General features: G+C 39.4%; 1 protein-coding gene across 9 annotated transcripts in view; it reads right to left on the reverse strand.

Annotated features, from left to right (window-relative positions):
- Positions 1 to 18185, reverse strand: part of LOC139478721 (3',5'-cyclic-AMP phosphodiesterase 4C-like) — a 392248-nt gene that overhangs the window by 153450 nt on the left and 220613 nt on the right. Inside the window, exon 1 of one of the 9 annotated variants that reach the window (XM_071261318.1) lies at positions 5465 to 5541. The exons of 6 other annotated variants lie outside the window; for them this stretch is intronic. In XM_071261318.1, the coding sequence (XP_071117419.1) occupies positions 5465 to 5535 (71 nt within the window). In that variant the 5' untranslated portion in view covers positions 5536 to 5541. Of the gene's footprint in view, positions 1 to 770; positions 794 to 3214; positions 3389 to 5464; positions 5542 to 18185 lie in introns of those variants that run through there. 2 more of the 9 variants (XM_071261314.1, XM_071261319.1) reach the window with 2 other exon arrangements.

Raw genomic sequence — 18185 nt, forward strand, 5'->3', positions numbered from 1 at the left:
ACACTGTACAGTGTCCAGATTCTATATGATATGTCCACATTGTACAGTGTCCAGATTCTATGTGGTATGTCCACATTGTACAGTGTCCAGATTCTATATGATATGTCCACATTGTACAGTGTCCAGATTCTATATGATATGTCCACATTGTACAGTAAATTCTGTATTTTCGCAGAGTCCCATGACAAGGAAAAAGGCGTGTCAGTAAATGGAAACGTGAATCATAAAAAACTTAGGTACTTCCCGTCATAAAGAAATAAGCAAATTGCCAGTCAGCGTAGCATAAATCTTCTGCACATCCGTTCTCATTAAAAACAGCACATACATTCTTTTCCACAAGCTAAGTCATGTTCAGCCCTGACACCTCCTCCACGTAAAGGGCTACAATTAACATGAGTCTCAGTGATTGACCATGTGGGGGGATTATCCATGAATGGAGTCTCATAGAGTCATGCTGAGTGAGTGAGTGAGTGAGTGAGTGAGTGAGTGAGTGAGTGAGTGAGTGAGTGAGTGAGTGAGTGAGTGAGTGAGTGAGTGAGTGAGTGAGTGAGTGAGTGATGTTTATAGCAATATTCAAGCCATCCCACACCGGCTTCTCACAGACGTGTGGAATTGAACTTGATCCTTCGGAATTTAAGCGAATTTCCTAATGAAACATATTGAGTCATCAACTGTGGGTTATTTAAGAAAAACATAACAAAGAACAAGAACAAGAACCTGAAACAATTAAAAAAGAAGTAGAATGAAAATTACATAAAAATATGATATACCTCTTCATGGCTGTGCAGAGACAGGTCTACTGACCACGCACTCCTCCAGCATCAGACACTGGTTTACAAAATGCAACCCACGCGCTGAGCTGCACCCCAGAACATACACAGCATGAAGTTTACACTCCTACAATGTTGTCGTGTAGGCAGGTCAACCCAACTTGTTTCTTGACGTCACTCATGTAACCAATATGGGATATGATCTTGATTCCCATTGTGATAAGACAACAGATTCACACAGTCAACTTTGGGGGAGTTATGGCATGACCAAGTGATCTACTTTTCTACCTGTCCTAAAATATCCAACCAAATCGAACTACTTTCAAATCATTTGCATTATTCCCAATACGAAATAACCCAAGGATTACTTGTAGGACAAAGTACTTGATATCTATGATCAGGTAGTAGGGAACAGGTGATGAATCATCAAGGACTACTTAAATGGTTGACGTAGGCAGTACAAGGGAGAGAACTCCTCTCATCTTCAATATTAAGCATAGCCTGGGCCCTGTGTTTGAGTTAATCAATACTAGTACAGTGAATGCAGAGCTGAGAAGGTCTTGTATCTGCAAATGTTAGTTTCTTCATGACAAATGTTATTTGTATGGAAGACAACTTATCCATGTGGTGTTTCTTTCAAATAAATAAAAGAGACGATAACTATTCCAATGATCATAAGAAATCTCTGCCCAGGCCCATTGTACGATTCCGACCATATCATGAGCATGTGTTTAGGAATTACTATCAAATAGTGATGACACCAGATGTTTGCAAAAAAGATCAGGGCATCCTGCTCTACCGGTGACACCCATCACAAACACATGACACAATATAAATCTTAATTAGCGATCAGATCGTCTTCACTGAGCAACACCATTTTATATGAAGCAAATGCAAGTAATATGAGAGGTGGAATCTGATTGGTCAATAGGAGGGGCATAGAAGGGGGGTAACTCATAATAGACACTGGTGGTGCTATGATTGTGCCCAGAAATTCCAGCCTAGTTGGTCAAGGATTGAGACTGGACTTAACTCATGTAATACCCTTGCCTTGAGAAGGTGGGTTTTACATTGATTGAGCATGTTTAAAGACAACAACTTCATTCTTGAAACAATTTTCACTGTTATGAGACTTTCATTGCTTTTCTGATTTAACAATTTTCAATGATTTGGTTAAAGTGGTTACAGGAATTATCTGTGTTTTTTTGTTGTGGTTTTGAGCCAGTACAACCTGTTGATCTTGTTATAGTTCATATGGGTAAAATACTAACGAGTTTGATACTATTGTTTAACACTATGATCTGGCCAAATATACCATCCAGGCATGTGACCTGTATGCTTGTTGATTGCCTGTCAGTTTTGTACGTTATCTGTTTCTGTATCACAGATCAGTATCTGTTGCCTTGCATTCTTGTACATCATCAGTATCTGTTGCCTGGCATTCTTGTACATCATCAGTATCTGTTGCCTGGCAATCTTGTACATCATCAGTATCTGTTGCCTGGCAATCTAGTACATCATCAGTATCTGTTGCCTGGCATTCTTGTACATCATCAGTATCTGTTGCCTGGCAATCTTGTACATCATCTGTTTCTGTATCACAGACCAGTATCTGTTGCCTGGCAATCTTGTACATCATCAGTATCTATTGCCTGGCAATCTAGTACATCATCAGTATCTGTTGCCTGGCATTCTTGTACATCATCAGTATCTGTTGCCTGGCATTCTTGTACATCATCAGTATCTGTTGCCTGGCATTCTTGTACATCATCAGTATCTGTTGCCTGGAATTCTTGTACATCATCAGTATCTGTTGCCTGGCAATCTTGTACATCATCTGTTTCTGTATCACAGACCAGTATCTGTTGCCTGGCAATCTTGTACATCATCAGTATCTGTTGCCTGGCAATCTTGAACATCATCAGTATCTGTTGCCTAGCAATCTTGTACATCATTTTTGAAAAATCTCGAACGCAAAATACCAGGGGTTTTGCTTGTTTTTTAACACAATATTTGTTCTTTATTTCTATTTGTTTGTAAACATCTCCAAAGTTTTATTCACATTAGCACTGTGTTATTTCAGACATAGCCAGGTGAATACAGTGAATAGTCCTTGCTATTAGAAATATTCAAAATCAGTCGTGAACAACAAGCTTAGATACCACACACTGATGAAGCATGTTGGTTATATCAAAAGTGGCTGCTCTTTTTATACAGGTTTGCTGATACATAACACTGTCATTTCCATTGACATACTAGCTCACATCATGTCATGCGCTTGTACAATTATCTGTCCCCATTCCCTCACAATACATCCCACCCCATGTCAACAGTCAAGGAGAAAATATCCTATATTCAAACACCCGTGACAGAACAGAACAATGTGTAGGCGTGACTTAGCATTGACTGGCTAAGATCTGTGTTAGATCATTTCAAGGTCATACCTCCGTCTGATTGCTCGGAAATACATCCGATCCTTCGAGTTGTCGAGTAAATGTCGGTGCCTCTCACCATGCTGTAGCCAGGCCTGGGTTAGTTCCACGTCCAGAGTGTCGTCCAATTCAACATCCTCCTCCATTGCAACAGGAGGTTGAAACATTGTGCACCCGACCGTCACACGGCAGTCATGAATCGGTCTCAAAGTTGACTATAATTACCATGTAATTCCTGGATTTATGTGATAATTACTCATCTAAACGTGTGAACACAGATCCACTTGAAAATATCCATTACGGACAAATCTTGAATTAAGTATTCCTTTGGCATCAAATGATCACAAGACGTCTGCTTGTGTCACCATAAAACTCAGGACAAGAAATTCACTAACACAGTCCACGTCTTCAATGACCACTCACAGGCAACACCTCCTCAATGCACAGGTCAATTCTCTGCACAAACAATCCAGCACCAACTTCTTTCAGTCATAGAAGGGACCAACTTTCACCAAGCACTGCTCTACCTCTCTTCCACAGGCAGGTAAATACCACTGAGATTCACATAGCACTTCCTACGCCGTCTCGATCTCATTCATACTCACAAAGACACGGACACCCAATATGAAAGGTCTTTCAGAAGTTGTGAATACCACTACAACAGTTTTGGTATAAAGCCAATGGCAATAAAGCAATAACAAGGTGAAACGTTGCACACACCAAGGGGCTGGTGTTGTTGGTAGCCTTATCCAAGAAAGTACTGACCAATAAATAAGTGCACAATAGCCCTGTGGGACAGTGTTAGAACACTGGTCCAGCTTCCAGGGGATTATGTGAGGTATATTCACGGGACATAATCGGATAATCTCTCCAGTCTCAACTGGGGTATGAGGATTAGGATCAACTCCAGTTCAAATAGCCTGTCCTCTACAACCATGTACACATTAGCGTGTATGACGTCCTGCTTTTCACAAATCTATTATGGTTATGTGTTTTGCCGTCCATGTGTATGGTTAATGAGGATAGATTACCTCGTGGATGGGTATAGCAAGAAAAGGTATAGGACAAGCTGGGCCCAGGTCCTGCTTGTGGGAATGTTAAATGTTAAAGCTATGCATAATGTTTGAACAACTGGGGAAATAAAAACAACCACAAATATTCTTAAAGCTGCATTATTTTTAAAACAGGTTATTACTTATTATTATTACCTTTTGTTATTACCTATTATTATCATTATCATTATTGGTAGTAGCAGTAGCAGTAGCAGTAGTAGATTTACAGATTAAAATAAACCTGTTGGGGTATTTTTATTATGATTATAATTATTATTATTATTATTCAATTTAAGAATATCGAATATTTTTTTCAACTAGGGGTGAGTCGAAATATTTCAAGAAGTTTTTTTATTATCATGAGTAAGTATGTGGCTGAGATGACTTTGTTACCATTTCACATTGTTTCATCTCCAAATCCTCAGAAAAAAGCTTCTGTCAAACACTTCCTATTATACAATAATACAATAACACTTCCTGTCCATATATCGCCATCTTTCAGTGGCACTATGATATTAAATTATTGTTTATATGCATAAACCTAATCACCATAGTTGTGAATGAACAAATTGATAATTAGATTTTCATTAATTTTTAAAAAAAATGAGAGGCTGATGCATTTTATTTTTTGGGATTACTTTTTTTAACAAACTCTTCAGGCATCTGTCAACAGATGTTTAGTACTTAAGGAACACACAATTCTTTCATATTGTGTGAAACACGCACAAAGTCAGAAAGCACACGTAAAAACACCAACACTCTCTCCCCTTTCATATCATTGTAGTTAATCCGTCATGGCATGACAGACTACCTAGACAGATATGAAAGAATCAAGTGTTCTTTAACTTCTTTTGAGTAGTATATGTTCAAAAAGCAGAGAAAGAAGGGCCAAAATTAACACTGAGACTTTTCGTGTTTGTAGATTTTCAGAAAATGAAATGATACGAGGCATGTGACCATAACATAAAAAATGATTTATTATGTCTTTTCTATTATGTCTGTAAATCATGAACATAAAACAGATAGAAAGAATGTCTATTCTAAATGTAGCAACAAAAGAATATAAGATATATGACTGACCAAATGAACAAAATGAGTAGAATAAAATATTTCATGGAAGTTTAGAAAAAATATTTTTGTCATGAAATATGTCCGGTGTTAATTTCAATACCATTTTTCATTCAATGTAATTGTAAATACATATATTTACCTATACCGTCTCAACCAGCAAGCGACCGGCCATGAAGACATGACTGTCAGCCTCAACCCTTCCACAGACATGGATGGTGGGAAAGAAATCAGAAAGATATACAAACAAGCGGCAGAGCTGTTAAATACATTATGCTCCTCTCAGGGAGTGGCATGGTCATGGGATGGAAGTAGTTGGCAGGGAAACAGTACGCGATATCCTCCCCTGCACTGCTCCATATCTACACCTGATGATGCACAGACACTTACGTTTACATCCTTCAGTTCATATTCATATTGATATCTTTTATCACTCACATTGATAACTATATTTAAATTGTGTTATTAATTCTGATAACCATGGCAACTGCATTTGTCACAACCGTAAAGTGGGAAGTCAAGACCATTAACATGACATGACCTGTAATATGATGTCCTCAGATCTTTGTGTAGCGTTTGCAAGCACACAAAAAAAAATAAAAAAATCTGATCTTAATGAGACTGAGTGTAAAGTATGTCGGAATTCAGGTGTGTGGACCTTCCACACTTACAGCCATGATAAAAAAGTCCCAACTGTTGAGTAGGAATACATCAATTTGGAGGAGGTGATCAAACTTTGGATGTCTGTTAATCTGCTATTCCGCACTTAATACCCAGGCAACGTTCACTGATGATTAACTAAGTCGCATTTCTGTAAACTTTTTGTAATTTTTTTTCAAATGGGCCACAGATAAAAGCTGTTGTAATGACAGTAGTACATGTATAAGTGTTTTAAGAATGTACCCAGCAAACCTAGTTCTTCTAAATGATTCATTCTTCTAGAAGGTGCTGGAAACAGCGATCAAGTCATTAGGACTTTCCTCCTACCATTTGCACACAGAGCTGGAACTCGCCTCACTGCCACGCCAGAGTGGGCTGTATGGAGATTGTATGTGTGCTTCCAGCAGTACCAGCAACGTAATCACAGGAGCAGTGACGGATGTAGTTTGTCTCACAGTCCCTGAACCACATTATTTTCCCTTCCGTTCAGCCCTTACTGTAATTTGTAGCTCTCAATGAATCAAGTCTAGATTTTACACAGGTTTATGTGTCTCCCTGGGGCTCCTTTTCAATTTAAATGTAGTTGCTTGTTTCTGTCAATATAATATTTTTTTCAGAGACTAATTATAAGCCTATGCTGGGTGTTGCAGTTAGGTAAATACAAACAGGGGAGACATGGTTGAGGTTTCTGTGAGATACAGTATATTTTGTCTGTCACTGATTCAAGAAACAAATGTTTCTCTCTTTTCATTAAAAGAAAAGCAGAAAAATGTTTTTGCACACATTTTTTCAACACATCCAGCCTAACATACTTTTTTTTATAGAACCTGAGGCAATTGTTTTTGCCATATTTTATTGAACAAATCATTCATTTTAAAACTAAATCTCAGGTCCTCCCTGGAATTGGTCATTCCTTCAGTTACCGTATATGACCGCGTATAAGCCGAATTTTGAGGACCAGAAAAAAGATTCTGTAGAAAGGGGTCGGCTTATCCACGGGATACACTTTCATGATAGTATTTTTCAGATCGTGATCTGTCAGAAACATCACCTGAATGACGGTCTGATAGATTACAACTTCCCGAAAGTTTGGAAGTTGCCACGACTAGAGCCATTATTGTTATAAGTTATCAATAAAGTTATTATTATACACCAATGTTGTTATTATTAAAAAAATGTTATGCATGTTACTACCTCCGATAATAAGTTTTCAATTGAATGTTCAAAGTTTATCGTTCTTCATAAACTCCACAATCTTTACATGTAACAATATATGTAATTCACAGCTATAATATATAATCCCCAGATGAAATCGCCAATAGCTATTACATACGTTTTCCAAAGTTCATAAATTGATAGTGAACAAGTGTCTACCTTTATTGAAAGAGGCAAATAAACAACTGTATCGGCGAGTTATTCCGTTCGCCATTTGCAAAAACATGTGATCAGCTGTTTCCTGTGACGTCACAAACGGTGACCACTGTGATTGCTTCCTGTTGAAAAGCAACACGGTACACAAGGAAATGAGCACTGATAATAATGGGCCGATTGGTATTGTTATGTTGTTTGCACAAACATTTAGCTCAGTTGTTGTTATTACTGGGACACTGTCATGGTGTGTAACAGAAAGCAATTTGGATGGATTGAAGTTGCATCAGAAATAAAATACATATGACATTTGACCTTGTGTAATGTGTGCTGGGAGTGATAGAGGTTTGGGAAAACAAGACAGGCGTGTGGCATCATGAAAACAGCTTAATGCAAAGTTGTCTCCCTTTAGCTGGAATTGCTCAAGCTCCTTCCCAGCACATGACACCTTTGTACTCTCCTGGTATCATCGCTGCCACCAGTGTGCAAGCGGGCATTACAAGAATCATCTATAATGGTCAGAACAAGGGCACACCCGACAACATGTACCACCATAGTATGTTCACTATGGAGACCCAAAAGGGTCATCTCTACACCACATACAATCCCTCTATCACAACAGCTGTTTCATGTGTGTTAACCCAGGAAGGACATCTCAACTTCAAGTATGTTCTCTAACAAACAGCAATCCCACATCTGTAGTTAATTAATCCATCCACAGTCAAAACATCAGATAAAAGAGCCAGACCCAGGAGGACCATATACATCAAAAGTCATGTTATCTTCAATCAACTTTGACCTACATTATACCTTATATCTACTGATAATTTTTCCGATCAAATTTCTGTACAGATAGCCAGCCTCCCACACAACACCTGGCGGACCATCCTCGGCTGGAAGTATGGAATCCTGGTGAGACCATCAGGCAGAACATCCCAGCATGCACGACCAAGTAGACATGCTACATGAAAGCATAGAATTTGAAAAAATAAAATTGGTTGTAACAAAATGAGTTGATTTTTGTTTTTAATATATGCTTACATGTTTACTATGCTTCTGAAAGGTGGTGTGTACATTCTGCCCCCCTGCCCTGACTTGGGAGGATTTCAAATATCATGCAGACTTAAAAAAGCATTTATGAAGAGGTTATGAAAGACGCAAGTACAAATAATAATGTCACATACTATGTATGATATAAGAACCTCCAGACATAAATCTAGGCTGGGTGATTGTGGGTTAATTTTAGAAGATAAACAGTTACGTTTGTTACATTTGCCAAATGTTATTGTTATTCAATGACTGCAAATTCTCTTGATTCAACATCATCATCCAATTACACCTCGACCGCCTCTGTGGTCTAGTGGTAGAGCATCCGCCCGAAAGCGGAAGGTCCGGGGTTTGATCCCCAGCTGCGTCATACCAAAAGATGGTACTTGTTGTTACCCTGTCTGGCGCTCGGCATTAAGGGGCTAAAACAAGGACTGGTCGGCTCGGAGTCAGTATACTGTGTCTGAGAGAGGTATTCATGTTAAACTGCGGCATGGTATCTCAGTGGGCTAGCACTATAAATCGGCATCAGTCCGGACTAGTACAAGCAGCCACACACACACACACGTGCATGCACTTCGCTATATCAGTGCAATAATCTTGGACGTGACGTTAAACCCAATTTCACCTCACCTCACCAATTACATTTCATGATTCAAAGTGGAATCCCCTGTAGTCAGTCTGTTTCATTTCACATCTGTGTAAGAAGGAAGTTTATTCATGAAGTGGGTCATCATTAGTGCATTCACTGATGTTCAAATGTAAGTCTATCTCCCTCCAACCCCCCCCTTCTCAGCCCCCAACCCATCCCTATTAGTGAAAGGAAACGCAACAATTCCCCGGCACCTTCTACAGTTTGAATGGGGGGTCCTCACTCCATTGCTGCTGAGCTAGATTTATCTCTATATCTTTGGAACTCTTGCTAAGCAAAGTTTCTTGGTATCTCAAACACTCCAATGCTATTTGAATCCATCTCCCCATCACCAATCCTGATTTCCAGTGAGGTAAAGATCTATTTACCAGACAAAGTACATATTCCCATCGACACTTCCATCCGATCTGACTCAACCATATGAAACATGGCAACTATGAGCACATGACGCTAGATCAGGTTTAGTGAATTTATCCACTTAATGCTGAATAACCCAAGCCTCTGTCTACCAGTCATGGCAGGCGGACATCTTTATCTGTACATGGTTTAAGTACCGCCATCATTTTAAACAAGTTACCAGGAAATGACATATCCCTTGGCTCGAGCTAACATTCAGGAGGAAATATTGATAAACTATTCCCAAAACAGGCTCGGCCTTCCATTGACGAGATCTCCTACATGCTTCTGTGGAAATGACAAAATCAAAATAGCCAAATTACCCAATCAGGAAAAGGCACCACTTCACCCTCAGGCAAATTTGTGTCCAAAGTTTTCTGAAGACATATTGAATATTTTTTTCGTTCAGCATCAGGAAAAAATCACAATCACCATCAGTTGACTCTAATTCTAACTCGACAACACCAGAAATAAACATGTCAAATATCTCTGAATCGTGAAAGGTGCCACTTCAATACTGAGTTGATGTGTCAGGAATTTGTGGAGAAATATTGAACAGATCTTGAGTTACTGGTATCCTCTGAAAATGGAGATAGACGGATGGACGGGCGGGTGGCTGTATCATGTACTCCTACCCCCGCTAGGTTCACGTTTGAGTTGCTGAGAATAAAATAATTCTTACTTATTTACACCAAGAACATTGTTAGTGGAGCATATGAAACAGTATCAGCATCATTAAAGTACACGCTGCCAGCCACCTCATCATATATATATATATAAATGTTTATACACTATGAATGAAATAATATGTAATATCTATATATATAATGTACATTATGTATATATACCTCTCATGTTGATAGTTATATTTATTCCATATGTAGTTAGTTTGTACCCTGCCCTACGAGGGTGTTCCGTACAATAAAAATTCTTGATTCTTGATTCTATGAAACAAGCATAGAAAATGGCTGGCAGCTTTGGTAGGAGACTTGCACAAGTCTCTAAGGCAATAATTATTAGTTTAAATCATAAGTTCTAGACTACGTAAGTAAGAACAAGTTGTCCGGATGAGAGACTGGATTCTTTGTGTGCTGTCCACATATCTAGACTTGCCTATAAGAGGGTAGAATTACTACACATCCATGGACTTTTCTTTCAGTAGAGCCTTGGAGCAAGGCTATATATGTAGTGTCATGGCCATGTGATGAATCTGGCTGACCCTAGTGCAGAACTCCCTGCCCCTCATCACACCAGCATCAGCAGCACAAGTGACAGAGGTTTTATTGATAGGAAGAGCACATTGTGAGCAGTTCCCCCCCCACCTCTCCCCTACCGAGATAAACACCCTCTGAACATAAAGTTCTCCATCTGTGATAATAGAAGCTGCCTTAAAACATCTCCGCAGGTGGTGTACATAAACATGTACTGACACCCAGGCCTTGTTGTATTGGGTTATACATACTTGTGTGATCCCATGTTAACCCCCTTGCCAATTCAGACAGATGAAAATACAGTTATGAGGATAATTGAGTGAGTATGGCTTTACCCCGCTTTTAGCAATATCACAGCGGGGGACACCCGAAATAGACTTCACACATTGTACCCATGTCAGGAATCGAACCCGGGTCTTCGGCGTGACAAGCAATCACTTTAACCACAAGGCTACCCGACCGCCCCATTATGAGGATAAAGCAAAAGGGAAAAGTTTCTCAGGCGTCGGTGTCACTTTAAATCCTGCACATCAGTCATATTATTGCCAACAAAACATATTTTCAAATTTCCTGCATCATATGAAGTATATTATCCACAAAGAGCTTGACAACTTATATGTTTCAAATTCTTGGTATTACATAAAATCTGATTTGACCTCAATTATGATTTTTCAATTTACCTTTTTAACATCCTTCTTCTCATAAAATTTGAACACATTATGTTCGCTGTCATACAACCACCAAAAAAAACCCATCTTGATCTCTCAAATCCAATTATCTAAATGTGCCATCGAAAGATATGAAATCATATATTATTAATACAGTAAAGTAAGTTTATAACGAACACGCTTATAATGAACTGACGGATACAACAAACTACTTTTTGGGTCCCGACTGTTTGCTGTAGTTATGCTGTATATATGCTTATAATGAACTACGGTTAAAACGAACTAAAATAAGTAGTCCCTTTGAGTTCGTTATAACCGTACTTTACGGTATTTAAATAATCTCGGGCAATTTATATAATTCCAAATATACCATCACTACCCTCAGTTTTATAATCATCTTCATGCTATACAAACATTATCAGCCTTCCTCCAAGTCATCAAAGATGGCCGCTCAATTTATCCAAGATGGCCACTGGATAATGACAAAGGTTCAAAGCATTCCTATTACATGGTCCATGTCATACTAATTTCACCCCAACTATCGATGCACTTTCCAATCTGAATGTCGCACTGTCAGATTCTTATGGCCACCAATATTAGTACCGTGTGCATACCTTTATCAAAACACTCCAGCTGCCTAGCGGAATTACCCATAATCCTACTTTCCCCGATTATTTTGTCTTGACTGCGGCTAATCACATGACTGGGTGGAGAAGCTGACCACACCAATATGATCACGTTGCGTGACTGAAGACAGTCAGGCCATACATTGATTTCATGTTTTACAGATTGATGTTGAGGAGATATTTTGGCTGTCCTATATAAAATATCATTGAATAGTGAAGCTCAATATTTCAAAATTTGATTTACATGATGTTGTTTGAGTCAGTTGATGATGAGAAATGATTTGATGCTGATAGTGAATAAAGTACATCATGTTCAGCTCTCTTACAATAACTTGTGTATGTGTTTATTCTGAGAAGGCCTGTTCTTAGAAGAGGCATCTGACTTCGGTAAATATCCGAATACTAGACCTTTGAGATGGATATTGGAGGTTTAAAGTATATCACAATAGTTTGCAATGCACAAGGCCATATTACGATAGGTATCATGATATATTGTATAATTCTAAATTTTGAATTCAGAAGCATCTGATACGTTAAAGTATGAATTAAAGTTCATAATTGGAACAAAATAAGATCCTGGTACAACATAATGCAATAAATACGCAGCCATCTTGGGGACCAGGATGCTTGCATGCTCCTAGGCAGTGAAGGCATTTGGCAAGTATATAACACTAAACACATGATTAAAATCCCAATTTGAAATCATCTCATATATTGAGCATGAAAAAATGATATTGTGATATGTATCGTAGAAAGAATGAACCTCAGTATACCGATATACCGATAATACCGCAGACCCTTACTACACCTTTGCATTTATTCTGGAATTCGGCTTTATTCACAAAGGTGTGCAGGCCAGCGGCCCGTACTACATCGTGTTACACCAGAGAAACAGTGGTATTTTGTTCTATCACAGCTCTTCTTAGTTCTGTAGACTTTTAAACATACATTGCAAGGTTCTTTAAAATATCTTCATTTACTGAACATGAGCGCATTAAATTTATTTATAGAAGATTTGACACAGAATGTTGCGGTATAACAGTTCCTGATGGATTGATATATATCACAAACAAGGATATATATTTAGTCACAGATATTGATCTGTAAAGACAATAGCATACATGTTTTGGGTGAATGAATAGAGTTTTATGCCACTATATTCCAGCAGTTTGTGCAGAGGATACAAAGCATAGGCTTCACACATTGTACCCTTGTAGAGAGTCGAACCTGGGCCTTTGGCTTGATGAGTGAGCACTTTACCCAATAGGCTATGCCACACACCACTACAATTTATGATGTATAAATGATATTTGTCCAAGTGCATGGATGTCATTACTAAATTTATTCTCAAACACTCCCTAAGCATACACCCTCATGGGGATCCCACTGAAGACTATAATAAGTCTCCAGCAACCCATGCTTGTCAAGAGAGGCAACTATATGGATTGGGTGGTCCGACTCGGACACTCTGTTGATTGCATGTCATCATTCACAGCTGTATGGATCAAAGCTCATCATGTCAATCACTGGATTGTCTTGTCCCGAATCGATTATCTAATGACCGCCATCACATAACAGGAATACTGCACACACACCACACACCCTAGAAATAATTAGGATCTTAAGTCATTGATTCTTGCCACTTTGCCACCTATGACATCTCAGCTATGTTGTCACAGACGTTGCAGCAAGAAGCCTCCTAAGGCTGTGAGGAACTTCAGCATATTTCAGATATATACCTACTAAGTCAATCAGAAACAAATTCAGTACCAACCAAATATGGTCATAATTGGTGACACCCATTAATCATGTCTCTCAAAACATCTCTACCTGCTCCTTGTATGAACACAAGGCATAATATTATCAACACGCAATTCCACTTAAAAATAACTACACGTTCCTAGTATAAAGGAATTCAAATTTCTAATGGCAATCATTTCACAAAAAGTCAAGTCAATGCGGCACAAGGAAAAATTGATATTACCAATTCAGACGCCAAGAAATATGACAAATAAAGGTTTGATTACCAGCAGTAGAGATAGTGCTGGAACATAACAAGAGGCAAATCAGACGCATGATTCTCTCCACAACCATTACCCGATTCAAATAAGGTGACTGTGCTCAAAAAGAAATTTTCTTTGCAATCAGTAACAACACCAAACTTGTGAAGCTGATCGGCCAGCAACACATCACTATTACATTATATAATTGAAGCAAAAGATATCTCTAAAAATAAAACCCCATTCTACTTTCAACAGAAACCATTTAACAATCAGCATCCGAGTTCATATTCCACAACAGATGATACATGGTCACTTTCCAGTCACACTTGGCGGACATAATACTACTAAAAGTCTTTTTTAAATACATGATCACGTCTTCAATCAGAAATGATTTAACCATCAGTAAGGGTGGTCTAATCTTGACAGCCATCCACAATCAGTGGACATCTCACAATAAGGACAATGCAAGCCGCAAGAGCAGCCAGTGTGCATCATAATCACACAGCAAGTAGTATACAAACCTCATCAAGAGCAGACAGAAAAAAACTTTCAGTGTTCGGATTAAGTTTCGTCATCCGTGATCTGAAGTAGTACGGATCAATACCACATCCATCTATATGCAAACCTCATTACTCGTCAAAGTGATACTTGCTGAGTTAGGTGGTTAACGGTATGGGATCAGAATAAACATCCATTTACCTGGGATGTAGCTATTGTACTGGGGGGTGTGACAGTGTGACGCTCTGTGAAGCTGTGAAAAGTCATCTGGAGGAAGTGCTAGATGAGGGTACAGATCTGGACATTCACCCCGGAGCAAGCATCGATCACGCCACAGAACACCAACACGGTCATGTTTCATGTCACGTTATCGTGTACCTTGATTTTCACAACTCGGTGGACGTGACTCGGCATGAATAGATCTGTGAGTGAGTTGGGATTGAGACCAGACTTGACAGTATTTCACTTACATCGCAATAAATAAATTGCATGTGATTCCGTGGCATTTGATTGGCTTATAACAAGTCAAAGCGATTGTTTTTGCATTTATGATGTTTCCATAAACTCAATCAAATAAGCCATGGCCTAAAATGAACTACCATTTCTTGCCTTTGATACTAAAATCGGCCAGGCTTCTGTGGCACTATCAGCTGAACAATGTCACTGATGTTGAATTGTTGTCAATAGGTTTTTGTGTCTCTTAATGAATAAATATGCAGTCTGTGAAGTTATTATTGTTGACATATTTTTATTTATTTATAAGAATTGAATTCAAAATGTCATTGCATTTATGGAGTTGTAAAAATAAAAAATGGTATTGACACTTTGCTATATTGTATACATCTGGTTCTTGACATTTACATCTCCATTAACACACAAAAACAAATTGAAGTCAAGTCTGAATTGTAGGAGTTAATGTGGGAAGACAATTAGATGGGATGCAGTGAATGTTTACGGCATGGGACATCACTCAAACCTGTTGATTTGGGAAGTAGAATAATCAGATTTGAGGGGAGGGGAGGGGAGGAGAGGAGAGGAGGGCTGAGGAGATGAGAGGAGAGGAGAGGAGAAGAGGGGAGGAGAGGGAGGAGAGGAGGGCTGAGGAGATGAGAGGAGAGGAGATGAGAAGAGGGGAGGGGAGGAGAGGAGAGGAGGGCTGAGGAGATGAGAGGAGAGGAGAGGAGAAGAGGGGAAGGGAGGGGAGGAGAGGGGATGGTCATTTGAAAAAAAACATAATGTCCGTGAGAATAATGAAACGTGTAATTCTATGTAAGTTTCTGTATCAATAAAGTAGTTAATGAAATATTTAACCAGTTTAGAAGCCCTTGTCTAATAAGCGTTGATAAGCCAATCTTTAAGACTGAAAATCGATAGTCGTCTCTGGCTTGTGCAGGATTTAGGTGGCCCAATTTAGACACCCTTACCAAATTTGATTCTCGTCATCTCTAAATGGTCCCTACTAAATCATATTAGACGATCTAGGCTCCCATTGCTTGGCAGAGTTATTATACTAATGATGATCTAAGCTCTTCTGTCACATAAATCTGTTAACTATGACCTGTAACCAAACATATATGGGAGGGAATATATTAAGAATGTCTTTTTCAAATACCGTATGCCAGCAACATATATTTTAAGCCCGTTTGCTAGGGTTCATGGAAAGTATGTTTGAAACATAAAAAAGTTGATAATTGTTATTTTAAATTTCTTTTTTTGGTTTATAATTTACTTACACTGATGCACCTTGGTTTCATCCTCTGGATGCGGGGTTTAAATATCATAAAAACCCTTGGAGGTGCTTTACCCTACACTTACAACATGGAATACAGTCAGATCATCACTTGTATCATGTGTCATAAGGATCTATCAAAACGGTATAAACGTTTAGAAAGCATCCCAAAATTAAGAAAGAAAACATACATATCATCTAATGACAACCAATATGGCCATCAGGAGAACAACCAAGTAAACTCATTACTAACTGCAAATGAAGGAATTATCCAGATCTACAGAATCTTTTCACCACTAATTATTCCAAACACACCCACATAACAATTACTCCAGCATCTAATAAACTAAATCATGAACAAATGATCCCAAAACAACAATGGTCAGTGGCAGTATCTCACAACAAAGACAACGTGTGTCCTTGCACTCAACTACTAATGAATCAGGACAACACCTGCTAACGAGAAAATAATCAAGACCACACCAAGGTGTCTACAAACAGACACAGAGCCGTCACACCAGGTAGGCGAGACTCACTGTGGGAGCTCCTCCGTCTAGGTGGTTATCTATTTCTACTAAATGGCCACAGAAGACCGCTAGAATCAATAGATTATCTTAATGGCGAGAAAATGACCTGTTCTCGGAGTGGAAGGCCATCAAGTCATTTATCAGCCTGTCAACTTAGGGTGAGCTTCATCATACACAAGTTGGCCTCCAATGCCAGAATCGATGCCAAACTAATATCTCGCAAAATATCCTCGTGATCAAAGCATTAGGTTACATGATACTCAATCTTCTTAAAAAAGGCATTAAAAAATTATGAATTCCACAAGAGGATAAACATGAGCCTAGACTAAAGGAAGCAGAGCTGGTTGACCTACTGCGCGTCCTCCTGAACATAACTACGACATTCCCTCAAGGTCAAGGAATGAGAGAAAGGCAGGCACTCGTTAGCTCCAGCTGAACACTCAAATTCTAAGAATGGCTACAAAACACTTAAAAGCTCTGGCTGAACACTCAGATTCTAAGAATGGCTACAAGTCACTTAAAATCAACATGACATTTCAAGGTTGCATTTCGACAGAGTCCGAACTAAATAATACAATGTATTTATATATATCGCTTCACTCCCAATGGCTTTTAAAAGGGATCCAAAATAATACGCAGTGAACACGTATGGGATGAGTGTGGGGTGTGGTCAGGAGGGGGGTCGGGGGGCTGAGGGGTCTTTCCAACCTCCCATCAACCTTATTAACCACCTTTGCATAAATAATATTCAATTTGGGAAATTTTGTACAATTTATTTTCAAAATGAATAGAGGAGGATGGGGAAAAGGGGGGGGGGGGAGGAGAAGAGAGGGGGAGTGGGGAAGATGGAAGAGTGAGTGAGTGAGTGAGTGAGGTTTTACGCCGCTTTTAGCAATATTCCAGCAATATCACGGCGGGGGACACCAGAAATGGGCTTCACACATTGTACCCATGTCGGGAATCGAACCCGGGTCTTCGGCGTGGAAGATGGAAGATGGAAGGGAGGGGAAGATAATGGGGGTAGGGGGAAGAGGGATGGGGGACATGGAAGAAGGAAGAATGGGAAAGAAAGATGGGGAGTGGGGAAGATGGAAGGGAGGGGAAGATATTGGAGGAAGGGGAAGAGAGATGGGGAGTTAGGAAGATGGAAGGGAGGGGAAGATATTGGAGGAAGGGGAAGAGAGATGGGGAGTTGGGAAGATGGAAGGGAAGATATTGGGGGAAGGGGAAGAGAGATGAGGAGTTGGGAAGATGGAAGGGAGGGGAAGATATTGGAGGAAGGGGAAGAGAGATGGAGAGTTGGGAAGATGGAAGGGAGGGGAAGATATTGGAGGAAGGGGAAGAGAGATGGGGAGTTGGGAAGATGGAAGGGAGGGGAAGATATTGGGGGAAGGGGAAGAGAGATGGGGAGTTAGGAAGATGGAAGGGAGGGGAAGATATTGGGGGAAGGGGAAGAGAGATGGGGAGTTGGGAAGATG

This window comes from Haliotis cracherodii, unplaced genomic scaffold (genome assembly GCF_022045235.1).
Source record: "Haliotis cracherodii isolate W230 unplaced genomic scaffold, xgHalCrac1.p SCAF_4, whole genome shotgun sequence".
Classification (NCBI taxonomy): Eukaryota; Metazoa; Mollusca; class Gastropoda; order Lepetellida; family Haliotidae; genus Haliotis; species Haliotis cracherodii.